Source organism: Hyla sarda, chromosome 11 (assembly GCF_029499605.1).
Source record: "Hyla sarda isolate aHylSar1 chromosome 11, aHylSar1.hap1, whole genome shotgun sequence".
Classification (NCBI taxonomy): Eukaryota; Metazoa; Chordata; class Amphibia; order Anura; family Hylidae; genus Hyla; species Hyla sarda.
This window is the reverse complement of record NC_079199.1, coordinates 101,568,301-101,588,319: the sequence shown is the minus strand read 5'-3', so window position 1 is coordinate 101,588,319 and position 20,019 is coordinate 101,568,301. Positions and strand designations below refer to the sequence as shown.

The window sequence follows — 20,019 nt, the reverse complement described above, 5'->3', positions numbered from 1 at the left end:
CCCTATCCTTTGGATAGGGGATAAGATGTATTTAGCCAGAATACCCCTTTTTTCACCCCCCCCCCCCCCCCCACTATCCGGAAATAAGGCATCAGTATCTGACTGTATACCTCTGTCTTGTGTCCATGCACATGTGGATTTTACAGCATAAAGAATTCGATTTCACAAAATTCTGAAGCGAAATTTATGTCCAGCGCCTTCTCTGCTAAAATGGTTTCATAAAAGACAAAAAAATACAAATGTTACCATAATCTTCTTGGAGCAGACCGAAAGACGCGCCTCCAGTTTGTTGCTGAGGGGAAGAGTCTTCTAGTTTGCGCAGAATCTCCTCTTGGACACTATCCGGCCCGGTTTCCCTTTTACGACTCACAAAGTGCGCGTAGAGCTCGGTTTGCGTGATCAAAAAGTTTAACTTCCGCTGCTGTCTCTTTGCCTGGGTGTATATAAAACAAATATGGAGTCATGACCCGTATCCACATAACAAACATGTTACAGGCACATTTTATAACTAATTTATTTATTTATTTTATCTTAAACCTCTTAAAGGGGTGAAAAACTTATCCCCTATCCTAAGGATAAGGGATAAGTTTGAGATCGCTGGGGGGTCCGACCGCTGGGGCCCCCTGCGATCTCTCTGTACGGGGGCCAGGCTCTCCGGCCAGATAGCGGGTGTCGACCCCCGCACGAAGCGGCGGCCGACACGCCCCCTCAATACATCTCTATGGCAGAGCCGGAGATTGATGAAGGCAGCGCTCCGGCTCTGCCATAGAGTTGTATTGAGGGGGCGTGTCGGCCGCCGCTTCGTGCGGAGGTCGACACGCCCCCTCCCCGCGGGCTGTCGGGGCTCCGTACAGGAGATCGCGGGGGGCCCCAGCGGTCGGACCCCCCGTGATCTGCAACTTATCCCCTATCCTTAGGATAGGGGATAAGTTGTCCACCACTGGACTACTCCTTTAAGGCCATCAGCCGCCAGGACCCGTGTCTAATGCCGGACATGGCCGATCGCAGTGATGCCCTGCATTAACCCCTTAAACGCTGCGATCAAAGTCGATCACCCCGTCTAAAGTGAAAGTAAAACTGCTCCCAGCAGCATAGTCGGGCTGCCCGGGACTGCAGAGGAGAAATCGCGGCATCCTGAACCGCATAAAGGACAGAAGGGCCCTTACTTGCCTCCTCGCCGTCCGATCGGTGATCTTCTGCTCCATGCCTGCTCAGCAGGCTGGAGCAACAGAGCGCCGATAACCTTGATCAATACTATGCTATGGAATAGCATTGGTATATAGAAGGGGAACAAAAAACGACGAAGATCCCTGTCCGGGATCAAAACGCGTTGCAAATAAAGTAATAACTGTTTAAAAAATTCTGAGAACCAGCGCCTTCTTCAGAGGAACGTATTTTTAATTTTTCTTCCGATGGAATAGCATTGATCAGTGTATGCAATCAGAAGATTACATGTAATAGTCCCCTATGGGGACAAAAAAATGGTGTAAAAATAAATAAATAAAAGTTAATAAGTGTGATTTAACCCCCTTCCCTAATAAAAGTTTGAATCACCCCCCCTTTTCAAATAAATAAATGTAAACAAAAAACAAACATGTGGTATCGCCGCGTGCGTATATGTCCGAACTATAGAAATATAAATGTTAATTAAATCGCCCGGTCAATGGCATATCCGTAAAAAAAATTTCCAAAGTCCAAAATTTTGTATTTTTGGTCCTTTTGTATACCCTAAAAAACAATGTATAAAAAAAAAATGATCAAAAAGATCAATCAAAACAAAATTGGTACTAAAAACTACAGGACCACGGAGCAAAACATGAGCCTCATACATCCCCGTATGCTGAAAAATAAAATAGTTATAGGTGTCAGAAGATGACAATTCTAGACATAATTTTGGTGCATATAATTAATTTTTTTTTAATGTAGTATAATAAAATAAAACCTACATAAATTATGTTTCCTTTTAACCGTATGGACTTAAAGAATAAAGATAAGGTGTCATTTTTACTGAAAAGTGCACTGCGTAGAGACGGAAGCCCAAACTATTTGTTTTTATGAAGCATAGGAAATGGGGGTTGATTTCAAATATTAAAGGGGTACTCCGGTGGAAATATTTTTTTATTTTTTTTTTGTTTTTTTTATTCAACTGGGGCCAGAAAGTTAAACAGATTTGTAAATTACTTCTATTAAAAATCCTTCCAGTACTACTTAGCTGCTGAATACTACAACGGAAATTATTCTCTTTTTGGAACACAGTGCTCTCTGCTGACATCATGACCACAGTGCTCTCTGCTGACATCTCTGTCCATTTTAGGAACTGTCCTGACCACTATATGTTTGCTATGGGGATTTTCTCCTACTCTGGACAGTTCTTAATATGGACAGAGATGTCAGCAGAGAGCACTGTGGTCATGATGTCAGCAGAGAGCTCTGTGTTCCAAAAAGAAAATAATCTGTTTAACTTTCTGGCACCAGTTGATTTAAAAAAAAAAAAAAATGTTTTCCACTGGAGTACCCCTTTAATCTGGGAACGATTCCACCATGGACTGACACCAGGGTCTCCGGGTATAAATTGGCCTCTGTTCTCACCTCTCTCATCTCTTCGTCCAGTTTCCTTTGTTCTAACGCCTCTTTTTCTGCCCGTTTCCGATGCTCTTTCTCCACTTTATCATATTTCTTCCAATACAAGGACATTTCCTTGGTGAGCTTGCGTGCTCGCGGAAGGGTTTCCTTGCAATTTTTCTGCGCCTGGATTGCAGCGCGCCGCACCTCCCGCATGCACTGATGAGCGAGCTTATTGGAAAATAGAAAAAAAAAGTAAAAATAAAAAACACCTTAATGAAGTTAAACAGGATATGCCTTTTTTTTTTTTTTAAAGGGGCACTCCACCCCTAGATGTATGATTCGGGAGTCCCCAGCGGTGGGACCCCCACAATCTCTCCGATTGTGGGGGTCAAAACGAACACCGGGTGCAGCAGGGAGATTGTGGGGGTCCCCAGCGGCGGGACACCCATGATCAGACATCTTCTCCCAGGGATGGAACAGAACAGAGCCACCTAGTGGCCGTTTTTTCAATCACATTAATAACATATAAAAGGTTGAGAATTTTAACAGCAAGTAAATAGCAAAGTGTCTTATAATTTCATAAGGAACAATATATTAAAAGTTTAGTTTGGTGACAGGAACTCTTTAAAACGATAGTAAACAAAAGCCTCCACCCTGCCTGATCCCAGATCAGCGTATCCTGGTCATGAAATGGTGCTTAGTGAATTAGTGGCCGCAGAGGGGACATGGATATTTTGTCGGTGTCAAAACGAGGATCAGGAAGTGTTAATCCGTGACAAAAAGGTGGTGATCAGAACAAAAAAAAAAACAACAAGGACCGGACAACCCACTTGACCCATTTTAATGCTGAAACATTGTAAATAAATTTGTGAATTCTAAAAAACAATGATTTACCTTTTTGCTGTTTGTTAACAGTAGGTTCCGGGCTGAAGCCTTTTGCTTGTAGGCCTGGGATAAAAGAATAATTGTTAATAAAGAGAACCTCTCATGATCTTGTTAAATGTTATAATCCTCCCAGGTCACTGCCCCCATCATGATAAACCACCCCCGGCCTTTATTTTTATTATTTTTTAGTTTTCTACCTTGATATTGCTCTGTATTTCCTGCTCAGTCTCAGTCAGATTCACAGATTGGGAAGGGGCGTTCCCCAGCAGGCCTGACATCATCTGAAGCCATACAGGGGAGAACTTCCTCCCTCACTCTGCCACACACAGCCCAGAGCAGTTCAGTGTGAGATGAGCTATGACTGGCTATGGCTGCAGCCCTCACCCCCAAACCTGTATATAACATATGACACATATACCTGCCCTTTATACTATACCGCACTCACCTTTGGCAATTCTTTCTTCACGATAGTCAACCACACTTTCCGGCGGCGGGCGTTCAGCTGCTCGATGGTCATATGCTTCTTTTTTGCGATTGGAGTGGGAGTGTCTTGGGAGAACTTTGCGAACACTTTAGCGTGGTGATGTCGATGCGGCATCTCATCGTCCGACAGGTCCTCTTCGTGTCTCCTTTTCTTCTTCACCTTTTTTAACTTGGCTTTAGGAAGTAAAAAAAAAAAAAAAAAAAACAGAAAAACAAAAATATTTCAATAGTGCCCCTTGTGTAATCCGAATTCTAAAGATAAGGAATCAAGAGGAATTTTGCTAACATTGCGCTCAGCCTGATAAATGACTGCACTGATTTAATGTTAAAGGGGTACTCCGGTGGAAAACATTTTTATTTATTTTTTTCCCCTTCAAATCAACTGGTGCCAGAAAGTTAAACAGATTTGGAAATTACTTTTTTTTTTTTTTTTTCAAATATCTTAATCCTTCCAGAACTTATCAGCTGCTGTATGCTCCACAGGAAGTTGTGTAGTTCTTACCAGCATTTACCAATCAGGGTGACTCCAGCTGTTGCAACACTACAACTCTCAGCATGCCCGGACAGCCAAAGGCTGTCCGGGCATGCTGGGAGATGTAGTTTTGATATATAGTACTCGCATAGATGCTCACTCACTGGTACCACTGTACAGAACCTCTTTATTAACATCAAGCTGACGCATAGAGCAGCTGATAAGTACTGGAAGGGGTATTCCAGGAATAAAGGGGTATTCCAGGAAAAAAAAATTTTTTATACATAAACTGGTTCCAGAAAGTTAAACAGATTTGCAAATTACTTCTATTAAAAAATCTTAATCCTTTCAGTACTTATGAGCTTCTGAAGTTAAGGTTGTTCTTTTCTGTCTAAGTGCTCTCTGATGACACGTGTCTCGGGAACCGCCCAGTTTAGAAGCAAATCCCCATAGCAAACCTCTTCTAAACTGGGCGGTTCTCGAGACAGGTGTCATCAGAGAGCACTTAGACAGAAAAGAACAACCTAAACTTCAGAAGCTCATAAGTACTGAAAGGATTAAGATTTTTTTAATAGAAGTAATTTACAAATCTGTTTAACTTTCTGGAGCCAGTTGATATATAAAAAAAAAAAGTTTTTTCCTGGAATACCCCTTTAAGCTTTGCACATCACATACCAGTGAATTCATTCGCTGTGGGTCTCCAGCAAAAAATTGGGGAGTCTGCCAGAGTGTGCGCTAACAATGTAAAGCTCCCACCCAAGTTTACAGCCGGGATGGTAGTAAAATAAAATTCTTCCTGCCCAGATGAATATATGAATACAAAACGTCACAATTGTGGTTTTTTTTTGTTTTGTTTTTTACAATTACCGTATATACTCGAGTATAAGCCGAGTTTTTCAGCACGATTTTTGGTGCTGAAAACACCCCCCTCGGCTTATACTCGAGTGAACTCTCCGCCCGCAGTGGTCTTCAACCTGTGGACCTCCAGAGGTTTCAAAACTACAACTGCCAGCAAGCCCGGGCAGCCATCGGCTGTCCGGGCTTGCTGGGAGTTGTAGTTTTGAAACCTCCGGAGGTCCGCAGGTTGAAGACCACTGCAGCCTTCGACATCATCCAGCCCCCTCTCACCCCCTTTAGTTCTGTACAGTACTCGCCTCCGCTCGGCGCTGGTCCAGTGCTGCAGGACTGTCCGGAGAGGAAGTGGTCCGGTGGGATATTGGTTCCGGGCTGCTATCTTCACCGGGGAGGCCTCTTCTAAGCGCTTTGGGCCCGGCCCCAGAATAGTCACGTTACCTTGACAACGACGCAGAGGTACGTTCATTGCCAACGTACTTCTGCGTCATTGTCAAGGCAACGCCTCTATTCCGGGCCGGAAGCGCGGAGAAGAGGCGCCCCCGGTGAAGATAGCAGCCCGGAACTACTATCCCACCGGACGACCTCCTCACCGGACAGTCCTGCAGCAGCGGACCAGCGCCGAGCGGAGGTGAGTACTGTACAGAACTAAAGGGGGTGAGGGGGGGGGGGGGGGGGGGGCTGGATGATGTCGAAGGCCGCAGTGGTCTTCAACCTGCGGACCTCCGGAGGTTTCAAAACTACAACTCCCAGCAAGCCCGGACAGCCGATGGCTGCCCGGGCTTGCTGGGAGTTGTAGTTTTGAAACCTCTGGAGGTCCGCAGGTTGAAGACCACTGAGGGCGGATGATGAGAAGAGGATGATGAAGGGGGGGTGTGGGATGATGACAAGAGGATGATGAAGGGGGGGTGTGGGATGATGACAAGAGGATGATGAAGGGGGGGTGGGGATGATGACAAGGGGATGATGAAGGGGGGTGGGGATGATGACAAGGGGATGATGAAGGGGGGTGGGGATGATGACAAGGGGATGATGAAGGGGGATGTGTGGGATGATTACAAGGGGATGATGAAGGGGGGTGAGGATGATGACAAGGGGATGATGAAGGGGGGTGGGGATGATGACAAGGGGATGATGAAGGGGGGTGGGGATGATGACAAGGGGATGATGAAGGGGGGTGGGGATGATGACAAGGGGATGATGAAGGGGGGTGTGTGGGATGATGACAAGGGGATGATGAAGGGGGGTGAGGATGATGACAAGGGGATGATGAAGGGGGGTGAGGATGATGACAAGGGGATGATGAAGGGGGGTGGGGATGATGACAAGGGGATGATGAAGGGGGTGGGGATGATGACAAGGGGATGATGAAGGGGGGTGGGGATGATGACAAGGGGATGATGATGAGGGTCTGGATGATGACAGGCGGTGATGATGATGAGGATGTTAATGACGGGTCTGGATGATGACAGGGGGGGATGATGTATTTCCCACCCTAGGCTTATACTCGAGTCAATAACTTTTCCTGGGATTATGGGTTGAAATTAGGGGTCTCTGCTTATACTCGAGTATATACGGTACCTCTAAATTTCTTTTCTTCTTTAATTTTCCTCTTTTTCGGCCCATTAAGATGACGGTGCTCATGGAATTGATCGTGGGTAGAAAGGAGTCCCGCGCCGTAAAACTGATACTGCTGCAGCTACAAGAAAAACACAACAAAAATAGTTATCATTAAACATGTAACAGAATAAACTTTTTACACCAGTATTTCCCAACCAGGGTGCCTCCAGCTGTTGCAAAACCACAACTCCCAGCACTTGTATTCTGCAGGGGGACACTTGCCCGCCACTTCTCTCCTCTGACATTCAGAGTCAACATAGAATCAAGAGGCCACTAGCTTCTTAACCCCTTAAGGACTGAGCCCTTTTTCACCTTAAGGACTCGGCCATTTTTTGCAAATCTGACCACTGTCACATTAAACATTAATAACTCTGGAATGCTTTTAGTTATCATTCTGATTCCGAGATTGTTTTTTCGTGACATATTCTACTTTAACGTAGTGGTAAAATTTTTTGGTAACTTGCATCCTTTCTTGGTGAAAAATCCCAAAATTTGATGAAAAATTTGAAAATTTTGCATTTTTCTAACTTTGAAGCTTTCTGCTTGTATGGAAAATGGATATTCCCAAAATTTTTTTTTTTTATTCACATATACAATATGTCTACTTTATATTTGCATCATAAAATTTATGAGTTTTTACTTTTGGAAAACACCAGAGGGCTTCAAAGTTCCGCAGCAATTTTCCAATTCTTCACAAAATTTTGAAACTCTTTTTTTCAGGGACCAGTTCAGGTTTGAAGTGGATTTGAAGGGTCTTCATATTAGAAATACCCCATAAATGACCCCATTATAAAAACTGCACCCCCCCAAAGTATTCAAAATGACATTCAGTAAGCGTTTTAACCCTTTACGGGTTTCACAGGAATAGCAGCAAAGTAAAGGAGAAAATTCACAATCTTCATTTTTTACACTCGCATGTTCTTGTAGACCCAATTTTTTAATTTTTGCAAGGGGTAAAAAGGAGAAAATTTTTACTTGTATTTGAAACCCAATTTCTCTCGAGTAAGCACATACCTCATATGTCTATGTAAAGTGTTCGGCGGGCGCAGTGGAGGGCTCAGAAGGGAAGGAGCGTCAAATGGTTTTTGGGGGGCATGTCACCTTTAGGAAGCCCCTATGGTGCCAGAACAGCAAAAACCCCCACATGGCATACCATTTTGGAAACTAGACCCCTTGGGGAACGTAACAAGGGGTAATGTGAACCTTAATACCCCACAGGTGATTCACGACTTTTGCATATGTTAAAAAAAAATAAATAAAAAAATTTTTTTTTACCTAAAATGCTTGGTTTCCCAAAAAATGTACATTTATACAAAGGGTTAAAGCAGAAAATACCCCCCAAAATTTTAAGCCCAATTTCTCCCGATTCAGAAAACACCCCATATGGGGGTGAAAAATGCTCTGCTGGCGCACTACAGGTCTCAGAAGAGAAGGAGTCACATTTGGCTTTTTTGAAGGAAATTTTGCTCTGGGGGCATGCCGCATTTAGGAAGCCCCTATGGTACCAGGACAGCAAAAAAAAAGCCCACATGGCATACCATTTTGGAAACTAGAGCCCTCGGGGAATGTAACAAGGGGTTAAGTGAACCTTAATACCCCACAGGCGTTTCACGACTATTGCATATGTAAAAAAAATTTAAAAAAATTACCTAAAATGCTTCTTTTCCCAAAAACTTTACATTTTTAAAAAGGGTAAAAGCAGAAAATACACCCCAAAATTTGAAGCCCAATTTCTCCCGAGTACGGCGATACCCCATATGTGACCCTTAACTGTTGCCTTGAAATACGACAGGGCTCCAAAGTGAGAGCGCCATGCGCATTTGAGGCCTAAATTAGGGATTGCATAGGGGTGGACATTGGGAATCACTGGCGTAGAATACCCCTAACAGGGTGCCTCCAGCTGTTGCAAAACTCCCAGCATGCCTGGACAGTCAACGGCTGTCCGACAATACTGGGAGTTGTTGTTTTGCAACAGCTGGAGTCTCCGTTTTGGAAACCGTGGCGTACCAGACGTTTTTCATTTTTATTGGGGAGGGAGGGGGCTGTGTAGGGGTATGTGTATATGTAGTGTTTTTTACTTTTTATTTTGTGGTAGTGTAGTGTAGTGTTTTTAGGGTACAGTCGCACGGGCGGGGGTTCACAGTAGTTTCTCGCTGGCAGTTTGAGCTGTTGCAGAAAATTTGCTGCAGCTCAAACTTGCAGCCCGATACTTACTGTAATCCTCCGCCCATGTGAGTGTACCCTGTACGTTCACATTGGGGGGGGACATCCAGCTGTTGCAAAACTACAACTCCCAGCATGCGCTGACAGACTGTACATGCTGAGAGTTTTAGTTTTGCAACAGCTGTAGGCACACTGGTTATGTATCACGGAATTTGTGACCTTACTCAGTGTTTCAAAACCAGTGTGCCTCCAGCTGTTGCAAAATGACAACTCCCAGCATGTACGGTGCATGGTGTAAGGTGACTGCTGGGAGTTGTAGTTTGCAACAGCTGGAGGCACACCGGTCGTGAAACACTGAGTTAGGTAAAAAAAAAACTCTAAGTTTCACAACCAGTGTGCCTTCAGCTGTTGCAAAACTACAACTCTCAGCAGTCACCGACAGCCAACGTGCATGCTGGGAGTTGTAGTTATGCAACTAGCAGATGCACCACTACAACTCCCAGCATGCACTTTAGCTGTTTGTGCAAGCTGGGAGTTGTAGTTATACAACAGCTGAAGGTACACTTTTCCATAGAAAAAATGTGCCTCCAGCTGTTGCAAAACCATAAGTCCCAGCATGCCCATAAGGGAATGCTGGGAGTTGTGGTGGTCTGCCTCCTGCTGTTGCATAACTACAGCTCCCAGCATGCCCTTTTTGCATGCTGGGAGCTGTTGCTAAGCAACAGCAGGAGGCTGTAACTCACCTCCTGCTGCTGCTTCATCACAGGACTGTCCCTCGCCGCCGCCGTCGCTCCTGGGGCCCCGATCCCAACATTGACGCCGGGGATCGGGGTCCCCAGCACCCGGGGTCGTCTTCCCGCACCCGCTCACGCCCTCCGGAAGAGGGGCGGAGCGGGTGCGGGAGTGACACCCGCAGCAGGCGCCCTGATTGGTCGGCCGGTAATCCGGCCCACAAATCAGGGCGATCGTGAGGTGGCACCAGTGCCACCTCACCCCTGCAGGCTCTGGCTGTTCGGGGCCGTCAGAGACGGCCCCGAACAGCCAGTAATTCCGGGTCACTGGAGACCCGATTGACCCGGAATCGCCGCAGATCGCTGGACAGAATTGTCCAGCGATCTGCGGCTATCGCCGACATGGGGGGGCATAATGACCCCCCTGGGCGATATGCCGGGATGCCTGCTGAACGATTTCAGCAGGCATCCGGCTCCGGTCCTTAAGGACTCGGGATGCAGGGCGTATCCATACGCCCTGCGTCCTTAAGAGGTTACAGAAAACAGAAAAGGCACATAGGGCGAGACTGTAGCAGCCTGTAGTAAGTGTTATATCTCATCCTATTGGTGGATTCACAGCTTACACTGCTTTATAATGTCATCCTTTCTACTGCTGCTGCTTCTGAGGGTGTGCCATGGAGATAAAGGGGAATGGGATCCCCTCTTCTGTATAGTCACAGTGCGGGGGAACCTCCAAGAAGGTTGTCTAAACTCACTAACTTGCTTGTGAAAAACAGAAATAGTGGAGAAGGCTGCAGAAGCTTGTAGTAAGTGTTATATCTGATCCCATTGCTGGATTGACATCTTTAAAAGGGGTACTCCACTGAAAAACCAATTTTTCTTTAAATCAACTGGTGCCAGAAAGTTAAAACAAATTTGTAATTTACTCCTATTTAAAAATCTTAAAAGGGGTACTCCGCACCCCTAGACATCTTATCCCCTATCCAAAGGATAGGGGATAAGATGTCAGATCGCCAGGGTACTGCTGCTGGGGACCCCCGGGATCTCGGCAGGAGCACCCATCTGTATGGCTTCCACCTCACACCGGCAACGCTGGAGGCTTCGGATCCCGACCACAATGGCGGACGAGTGACGTCACGACTCCGCCCCGTGTGACGTCAAGCCCCGCCTCCTCAATGCAAGTCTATGGGAGGTCCGTCATGCCCCCTCCTATAGACTTGCATTGAGGGGGCGAGGCGTGACGTCACACGGGGTGGAGTCGTGACGTCACACTCGTCCGCCATTGTGGTACCCCTTTAACCTATCCATGACTTAGCTGTTGTATACTCCACAGGAAGTTCTTTTCTTTTTGGATTTCTTTTCTGTCTGACCACAGTGCTCTCTGACCATTTTAGGAACTTTCCAGAGTACAAGCAAAACCCCATAGCAAACCTCTCCTGCTCTGGACAGTTCCTAAAATGGACAGAGGTGTCAGCAGGGAGCACTGTGGTCAGACAGAAAGGAGATTCAAGAAGAAAAGAACTTCCTGTGGAGCATACAGCAGCTGATAAGTACTGGAAGGATTAAGATTTTTAAATAGAAGTAATTTACAAATCTGTTTAACTTTCCGGCACCAGTTACATAGTTAGTACGGTCGAAAAAAAGACATATGTCCATCAAGTTCAACCAGGGAATTAAGGGGTAGGGGTGTGGCGCGATATTGGGGAAGGGATGGGATTTTATATTTCTTCATAAGCATTAATGTTATTTTGTTCCATAAATGTATCTAATCCTGTTTTAAAGCTGTTAATTGTTCCTACTGTGACCAGTTCCTGAGGTAGACCGTTCCATAAATTCACAGTCCTCACGGTAAAGAAGGCGTGTCGCCCCTTGAGACTAAACTTTTTCTTCTCCAGACGGAGGGAGTGTCCCCTCGTCCTTTGGGGGGGTTTAACCTGGAACAGTTTTTCTCCATATTTTTTGTATGGGCCATTAATATACTTATATACGTTTATCATATCCCCCCTTAAACGTCTCTTCTCAAGACTAAACAATTGTAACTCCTTTAATCGCTCCTCATAGCTAAGATGTTCCATGCCCCATATTAGTTTAGTCGCGCGTCTCTGCGTTAAAAAATAAAAAATGGAGTATCCCTTTAAACTGCTCTATAATGTGAACAGAGAGTAGAGAGGCCATTGTACACAGAGAAGTGTTTCCCCAACCAGGATGCCTCCAGCTGTTGCAAAACTACAACTCCCAGCATGCCCGGACAGCCAACGGCTGTCCGGGCATGTTGGGAGTTGTAGTTTTGCAACAGCTGGAGGCACACCCTTTAGAAAACACTGACATACAGTAAGAAATGATATGATGTGGAAATCATTCAAAGTACATTAATTCGTCGTCCGTCCCCCCCCATAATCCAGCACCTACAGCCCATCCCGCTTGTGACGCCAAAAAGGAACAAAACAAATCCTGGACTGGGAGTTGTAGTTTTGCAACAGCTGGAGGCACCCTGGCTGGAAAACATTGGTATAGGTCTCCCATAACAAGGATGAAAAATAAGTGAAAAATAAAAATACCTCTTTATCCTTGTGATATTTGTTCTGGTGAAGCTTCTTGTACTTGTGCATCCTGAGCATATCATAGAGCTCATCTTTAGAGAGAGAACACTCGTCGTCTTCATCGCTCTGAGAGTCGGAGTCGCTGGTGTCGTCGTTCAGGAGGATGTTCTACAGACAGGAAGCAGCAGGTTAGATAGAACGTAATGTAAACGTGTCTTTAAGGGGTACTCCGGTGGAAAACCTTACTTATTTAAAATGAACTGGTGCCAGAAAGTTAAACAGATTTGTAAATTACTTCTATTAAAAAAAAAAAATCTTTACCCTTCCAGTACCTTTTAAAAGCTGTATGCTACCGAGAAAATTATTTTCTTTTTGAATTTCTTTTTTTTGGTCTTGTCCACAGTGCTCTCTGCTGACCTCTGCTGTCCATTTTAGGAACTGTCCAGAGCAGCATAGGTTTGCTATGGGGATTTTCTCCTGCTCTGGACAGTTCCTGATACAGGCATCAGATGTCAGCAGAGAGCACTGTGGACAGGACAAAAAAAAAAAAGAAATTCAAAAAAGAAAATAATTTCCTCTGTCGCATACAGCTGCTAAAAAGTACTGGAAGGGTAAAGATTTTTTAATAGAAGTAATTTATAAATCTGTTTAACTTTTTGGCACTAGTTGATAGAGGCGAGCTTGGCAATCTTGCCTCTTTTCATTATCTTGGTGTTCGTTCAGACAGCATTTACAGGAAAACAGCAACAGTTTCAACCTATATGCAAGTGGGTCTGTTAAGCTACTTGACAAAGACCAAAACTTTGGCGCGCACCTTGAGGATGTCTGCGTTAAAGGGGTTGCAATGGATAAGGTAAAATGTCTACTTCGAATAGGATTGCTAAAATGGCCACTAGAAAGCTCGCTCCCCCCTCCCATTGTGCTTGAAACAATGTGTATAAGATGGCGCCTCCATCCAGAGCTACACCCAAGACGATAAGACCCACATCCTGGATGAAGAAAACCTGCAGATGGAAGAAACCAATCACAAGGGCAGCTACTCATGCCGTCTAGCTTAGGGATCGACCGATTATCGGTTTGGCCGATAATCACAATTTTGGGCATTGTCGGTATCGGCAATTACCTTGCCGATAATGCAACAACCCCCCCCCCCCCCCGCACTGCTTCCCCGGTTTTATAATTACCTCTTCCCGAGGCCCTCGCTACTTCTGGCTCCTGCGGCGTCCTGCGCAGCGCAATGACGAGTGACGTCCTCAACGCGACGCCACCGTCAGTAAGCACAGTGACAGCTCAGGACGGCGCCGGAGCCAGAAGTAGCGCGGTCCCCGGGCCCGTGGAAAAGGTAATTATAAAACTGGGGATGGGGGAGGCAATGGGGCAGGGGGAGAGAAGCGGGCGGCAGTGGTCTCTTGGAATTTGGGGGGGGGGGGGGGTCTCTGGCCCCGAAAAAGCCGCTGCAGTTCATTGATTTAAAGCGCCCACTTTAAATCATTCATCTGCAGCGGCTTCTGTGGGGCCGAGGGGGTTTGGGTGGTGAAATAGCCGATAACTTATACTGATATTTCGGTATAAGCTATCGGCCCGGAAAGTCCACAGCATATCGGTTTCGGCCCTAAAAAAAATAAATATCGGTCAATCCCTAGTATCTATAACAAGGGGGCATCCTATACGTCTAGAGGAAAGAAGGTTTCTGCACCAGCACAGACGGGGGTTCTTTACTGTAAGAGCAGTGAGACTGTGGAATTCTCTCCCGGAGGAGGTGGTCATGGTGAACTCTGTAATAGAGTTCAAAAAGGGTCTGGATGCATTCTTGGAGAGTAACAACATCGCTGGTTATGTATATTAGATTTATAGGGACAGAGCGTTGATCCAGAGATTTATTCTGATATTTGGAGTCGGGAAGGAGTTTTTACCTCTAGTCTGAGGGTTTTTTGCCTCCTCTGGATCAACTCAGTAGGGACTCATTAGGGTTATAGGTTGAACTTTATGGACTCCGGTCTGTTTTCAACCTTATGAACTATGTTGCTATGTCAAAATCAGATGCTGCGGATATTTCTACCTACCTTCAGCCACTTGCGGTTTTTCTTCAGTTTCGAAAAATTGTACAGACTTCCCCGTTCTGTTTTAATCTCTGCGGAGACCACAAAGGAGAAAATAAAGGAGTAAAACAATGGAAACTAAAAATATCACTATAGGTGAAGACTGACTTAAAGGAGTACTCCGCCCCTAGACATCTTATCTACTACCCAAAGTATAAAGGGATAAGATAAGATGTCTGACCGCCGCTGGGAACCCCCGCGATCTCTGCTGCGGCACCGCAGTCGCTCTGTGCATGATGACTAGCAATGCGGCGCTGTCATCAAGGCCACGCCCCCATCATGTCGTCACACCCTCCCACTCAAGGCAAGTCTATGGGAGGGAGAGTGATGAACATCACGCCCCCTCCCATACACTTACATTAAAGGGGCGTGGACGTGACATCACTAGGGGGCGTGGCCTTGATGTCACGAACCTGTGGTGCCGCAGCCAGCATTCTAAACAAACGCCAGCTGGTGCAGGGAGATCACGAGGGGTCCCCAGCAGCAGGACCCCCGCGATCTGACATCTCCTATCCTTTGGATAGGGGATAAGATGTCTAGGGGCAGAGTAGCCCTTTAATAAGTAAAGAACATACCTGGTTGGAGGACTCCATTGTGAGAGCTAACAGGAAAGACCCCAGAGATCCCTTCCCTGGATAGATCTCCTAGCAGTGGGGACACCGGCTCCTCCTTCACCTGCAGGGAAGGATCCTCGGACTCTGTAAGATGCGACGATTCATCCAAACCGTCTTCACTGTCGTCACTGCAAGATATTGAGGAGTTTAATGGCAATCAGATACATTAAAACAGCATTTTAATCAAACAATGTGTCTCTAGCTGTTGCAAAACTACAACTCCCAGCATGCCCGGACAGCCAACGGCTGTCCGGGCATGCTGGGAGTTGTAGTTTTGCAACAGCTGGAGGCATCCTGATTGGAACACCCTTCTCTATGTATACAATGGCCTCTCAACTATCTGTTAACATTATAGAGCAATTTAAGCTGTTAATCCAGCAATGGGATCAGATATAACACTTCCTACAAGCTGCTGCAGCCTCCTCCTCTGTTTCTCTCTGTTTTCACAAGCAAGCTAGTGGGTTTAGACAAGCTTCTTTGAGGTCTCCCCTGCACTGTGACTATACAGAAGAGGAGATTCCATTCCCCTTTATCTCTATGGCAGACCTTCAGAAGAAGCAGCAGCAAGGAGGACATTATAGAGCAGTGTAAGCTGTGAATCCAGCAATAGGATGAGATATAACACTTACTACAAGCTGCTACAGTCTCACCCTGTTTTCTTTAACAAGCTAGTGGCCTCTCGACTCTATATTGACTCTGGATGTCAGAGGAGAGAACGGTCAGGCAAGTGTCCCTCTGCAGAATACACGTGCTGGGAGTTGTAGTTTTGCAACAGCTGGAGACACTATTTAGAACACACTACACTCAACACACACACAAGATTGGGCATGTGTGTGAAGATATCTGGTGGAACTTCAAGTGACTTATTCAACTAAGGACATGTTCACGTTCTACATCAAAACCTATAGTTGCAAACCTCATAGCAGCTTGTAGTGAGTGTTATATCTCGTCCGCTCCAGTGCTGGATTCACAGTTTAACCTGCACCGTCCTGCTTTATAATGTCCCCCACGCTGCTTTTTCTAAGAGTGCACTATAGAAAGATATGGGAGAAGGATCACCCAGTATATGGGGCAAATCATAGAAGCCCGCCTGTGATACTGCCGTCGCTTTTATGACCGATATTACCGACACATGATCATGTGACACTGGTTTTGAAAATTCCCCAAGAAATTGCTTGCCTCCGCCATTATATACGTGTGCATTGCTACCTACCGTATCTTGCATGGCCAGCAGTTCCAGAATTTGCGTGAAAACAATAAAACAATACCGCCACCTGGTGCGTAGGTGACGCAACTGCGACAGGATTCTCTTTTAGTTACTCCCTATGCCCCCTGTAAGAAATTAGTGGCAGAAATGGCGAGATTTCCTGAGACAACGCAAATCTGAAACTTACCCTATAATTGTCCCATATTACAGAATTCAACATTTCTCAATCTAAATCCGTAACTCTGTAGTCTCCGGGCTGCGGGCCTCCGGCTGTTGCGGGGCTGCGGCTCCCGGCATGCCCGGACGGCCAATGGCTGTCCGGGCATGCTGGGGGTTGTGGTTTTGCGGCAGGTGGGGGTCCGCAGTTGGGAGACCTAGGCTCTAAATCCATCCTTTACCCTACCTCTGTAATTTTTGGGTTTATATGTAACTGAATCACATCAAACCAAACTTGCTTTTTTTATGGAAAATTTATTATTTTTCTATGTTAGGCAACGGTCCTAGATATACAAGGCCTGGTGTGGAAACTGCCAGGCAGGAAAAGCAGCCTTGTTTACCACGACCAGAGTTCAGCTTTTTACTCTTCCCAGAGAAAATGAAAGGTGAGCACTGATTGGTTGCTATGGGAAACCAGGCTGCTGCTCCTATGAAGCAGTTTCCACATAATTGCCCTCATTTACTTAGAAAATCGGGTTGTAAGTCTATGTTGCTTTTTTCTCTGGTATTTATTATTATGTCGCATCCTGTTTGTCGCACGTGCGTTTTGTTGGTTTTGGTTTCCAACTCCTGAGTTGTCAGGAAAAAATCCACAACAATTCAACAAATTCGGGTTGGAAACCTTAATAAATACGTGGGAAAGCTCAGAAATGTCGGGTTACGCCCCTTTTTCGGGTTTAGGAAAATCCACATCGGGTCCGTCGGGAAAAAATGTTGCACCGTGTCGCAGACTGGCGCACGATGTCTGCGACATGTCGCAGACAAAGATGCGCCAAAAAAACCCGACAAAACAAGTCGGGTTTAGAATAGTAAATGAGGGCCAATGTTTTTAATCCTATAGATTGTGTCCTTGTTCTTCATATGTAAATTAAAAAAATAATAATAATAATAATAGAAGCTCGCCTAAACCCACTAGCTTGTTAGAGAAAACAGACGGGCGGAGGCTGTAACAGCTTGTAGTGTTATATCTTATCCCATTGCTGGATTCACAGCTTACATTGCTCTATACTGTTCTCCATGCTCCTGCTGCTTCTGAAGGTATGACATAGAGATATAGGGGAAAAGGAATACCCTCTTGTGTGTGTGTGCAGTGGTGTACAGGAGATATTATAGAAGCTTGTCTAAACCCACTAGCTTGCTCGAGAAAACAGACCTGGGAGACGGCTGCAGCAGCTTGGAGTAAGTGTTCTATCTCATTTCACTGCAGGTTACACAAAAAATCCACATCTTACATTGCTCTATAATGTTCTCTATGCTGCTGCTACTTTTGAGGGTGTGCTATGGAGATATAGGGAAACCGGATCCCCTCTTCTGTGTGTGTATACTGTATGGGAGACATAGCAGCATGTCTACAACAAATAGCTTGCTCGAGAAATCAGACACACAGGAGGAAGCTGCAGAAGCTTGTAGTAAGTGTTCTATTTCATACCATTACATGTTACGCATTACATGTCCCAGCTTACACTGCTCTATAATGTACTCCATGCTGCTGCTCCTGTGCTATAGAGATATAGGTGAACAGGATCCTGTCTTCTGTGTGCGTTCAGTGTACAGCTAGTCTACACCCACTAGCTTGGGTCTTGAGAATACACAGGGATCCCAGGGGTCAGTTGTTTAACTTGATACTTCATAAAACCCCCTTTTTTTTTTTTTTTTTTATAGGACATTAATAAATAAAATTCCCCATCCAGTCGAAGTGTTACCTGGAAAGGTTTCGGTTGAATATGGCCGACGTCTGCCGGAGGAACTGGTCGAGTCGCAGAGCTCGCTCCAAATACTGGAGATAAAGAGGCTTTGCGAGTTCTGTAGAATAGCCATCTTCTGTGGCGTCTAGGTCTGAGGCCATAGACACAACCTTTCTTCATACAGAGAGAATACCTCACAGAGATAAAAGCTGAAGCAGAAAAAATAATAGAAACTCTTAAATGACATGCAGAATAAATATAAATGAAAGCAAATGTGTTCAAAGAAAAAAAAAATAGTATTTACAGATTTATCTTTTAGTGTACATGTGTTTTCTTTTTATTTTGACTGGTCAGGGTTTGAGTGTTTAGAAAAGTGTTTTCCTGACAGTGTGTCTTCAGCTGTTGCAAAAACTACAACTCCCAGCATGCCCGGACAACTCCAGTCTCTTACCAGCCACAGGATTGCTGCTCTCCTGCCTCTACCGGCAGCCCTGGGACTGTTTTTCTTCTGCCAGTCATGGGTTTGCTGCTGTCCTGCCTCTGCTACCAGCCACAAGATTGCTGCTCTCCTGCCTCTTCTATCAGCTGTGGGATTACTGCTCTCCTGCCTCTACAACCAGAAACAGGATTGCTGCTCTCCTGCCACTCTACTACCAGCCACAAGATCGCTGATCTTCTGCCTCTACTGGCAGCCATGGGACTGCTTCTCTACTGTCAGACATGGGTTTGCTGCTCTCCGACCTTTACTATCAGCCACAGGATTGCTTCTCTCCTGCCTCTACTGGCAGCCATGGGACTTCTTTTCTACTGCCAGTCATGGGTTTGCTGCTCTTTTGCCTCTACTACAAGTCGCAGGATTTCTGCTCTCCTGCCTCCACCACCAGCCACAGGATTGCTGTTCTCCTGCCTCTACCACCAGCCACAGGATTGCTGCTCTCCTGCCTCTACCACCAGCCACAGGATTGCTGCTCTCCTTCCTCTACCACCAGCCACAGGATTGCTTCTCTCCTGCCTCTACCACCAGCCACAGGATTGCTTCTCTCCTGCCTCTACTGGCAGCCATGGTACTTCTTTTCTACTGCCAGTCATGGGTTTGCTGCTCTTCTGCCTCTACTACAAGTCACAGGATTGCTGCTCTCCTTCCTCTACCACCAGCCACAGGATTGCTGCTCTCCTGCCTCTACCACAAGCCACAGGATTGCTGCTCTCCTTACTTTACTACCAGCCACAGGATTGCTGCTCTCCTGCCTTTACCACAAGCCACAGGATTGCTGCTCTCCTGCCTCTATCACCAGCCACAGGATTGCTGCTCTCCTGCCTCTACCACCAGCCACAGGATTGCTGCTCTCCTGCCTCTACCACCAGCCACAGGATTGCTGCTCTCCTGCCTCTACCACCAGCCACAGGATTGCTGCTCTCCTGCCTCTACCACCAGCCACAGGATTGCTGCTCTCCTGCCTCTACCACCAGCCACAGGATTGCTGCACTGTTTACACAAGGTTCCTCCCAATTAAATTGACTGCTGCTCTTGTCACATGACATAAGAGACCCTCTGTGATAACTGAGTCCCGTTTGTCACCCACCTTGACCCTCAGAAATCCTTCACCTATCCTGTGAATAGTTGTAATCTTCGGATATCCTCTTTAAAAGGGGAACTCCAGTGGAAAACTATATATATTTTTTTTTTTTTTTTATCAATTGGTGCCAGAAAGTTAAACAGATTTGTAAATTACTTCTATTAAAAAATCTTAACCCTTCCAGTACTTATCAGTTGCTGTATGTTCTACAAGAAGGTGTTTTCTTTTTGAATTTCTTTTCTGTCTGACCACAGTGCTCTCTGCTGACACCTCTGTCCATTTTACAAACTGTCCAGAGCAGCATATGTTT

At 45.7% G+C, this 20,019-nt stretch overlaps 1 protein-coding gene across 5 annotated transcripts in view; it reads right to left on the bottom strand.

Moving 5' to 3' along the window:
• INO80 (INO80 complex ATPase subunit) overlaps positions 1 to 20,019 on the bottom strand; it is a 79,826-nt gene that overhangs the window by 53,321 nt on the left and 6,486 nt on the right. For 4 of the 5 annotated variants that reach the window (XM_056545528.1, XM_056545530.1, XM_056545529.1 and 1 more), the window contains exons 2-10: positions 18,151 to 18,341; positions 14,986 to 15,152; positions 14,375 to 14,442; positions 12,330 to 12,479; positions 6,839 to 6,956; positions 3,896 to 4,107; positions 3,460 to 3,513; positions 2,590 to 2,793; positions 247 to 433 (exon numbers count right to left, since the gene is read on the bottom strand). In XM_056545528.1, the coding sequence (XP_056401503.1) occupies positions 247 to 433; positions 2,590 to 2,793; positions 3,460 to 3,513; positions 3,896 to 4,107; positions 6,839 to 6,956; positions 12,330 to 12,479; positions 14,375 to 14,442; positions 14,986 to 15,152; positions 18,151 to 18,293 (1,303 nt within the window). In that variant the 5' untranslated portion in view covers positions 18,294 to 18,341. Of the gene's footprint in view, positions 1 to 246; positions 434 to 2,589; positions 2,794 to 3,459; positions 3,514 to 3,895; positions 4,108 to 6,838; positions 6,957 to 12,329; positions 12,480 to 14,374; positions 14,443 to 14,985; positions 15,153 to 18,150; positions 18,342 to 18,583; positions 18,606 to 20,019 lie in introns of those variants that run through there. The other variant, XM_056545532.1, reaches the window with a different exon arrangement.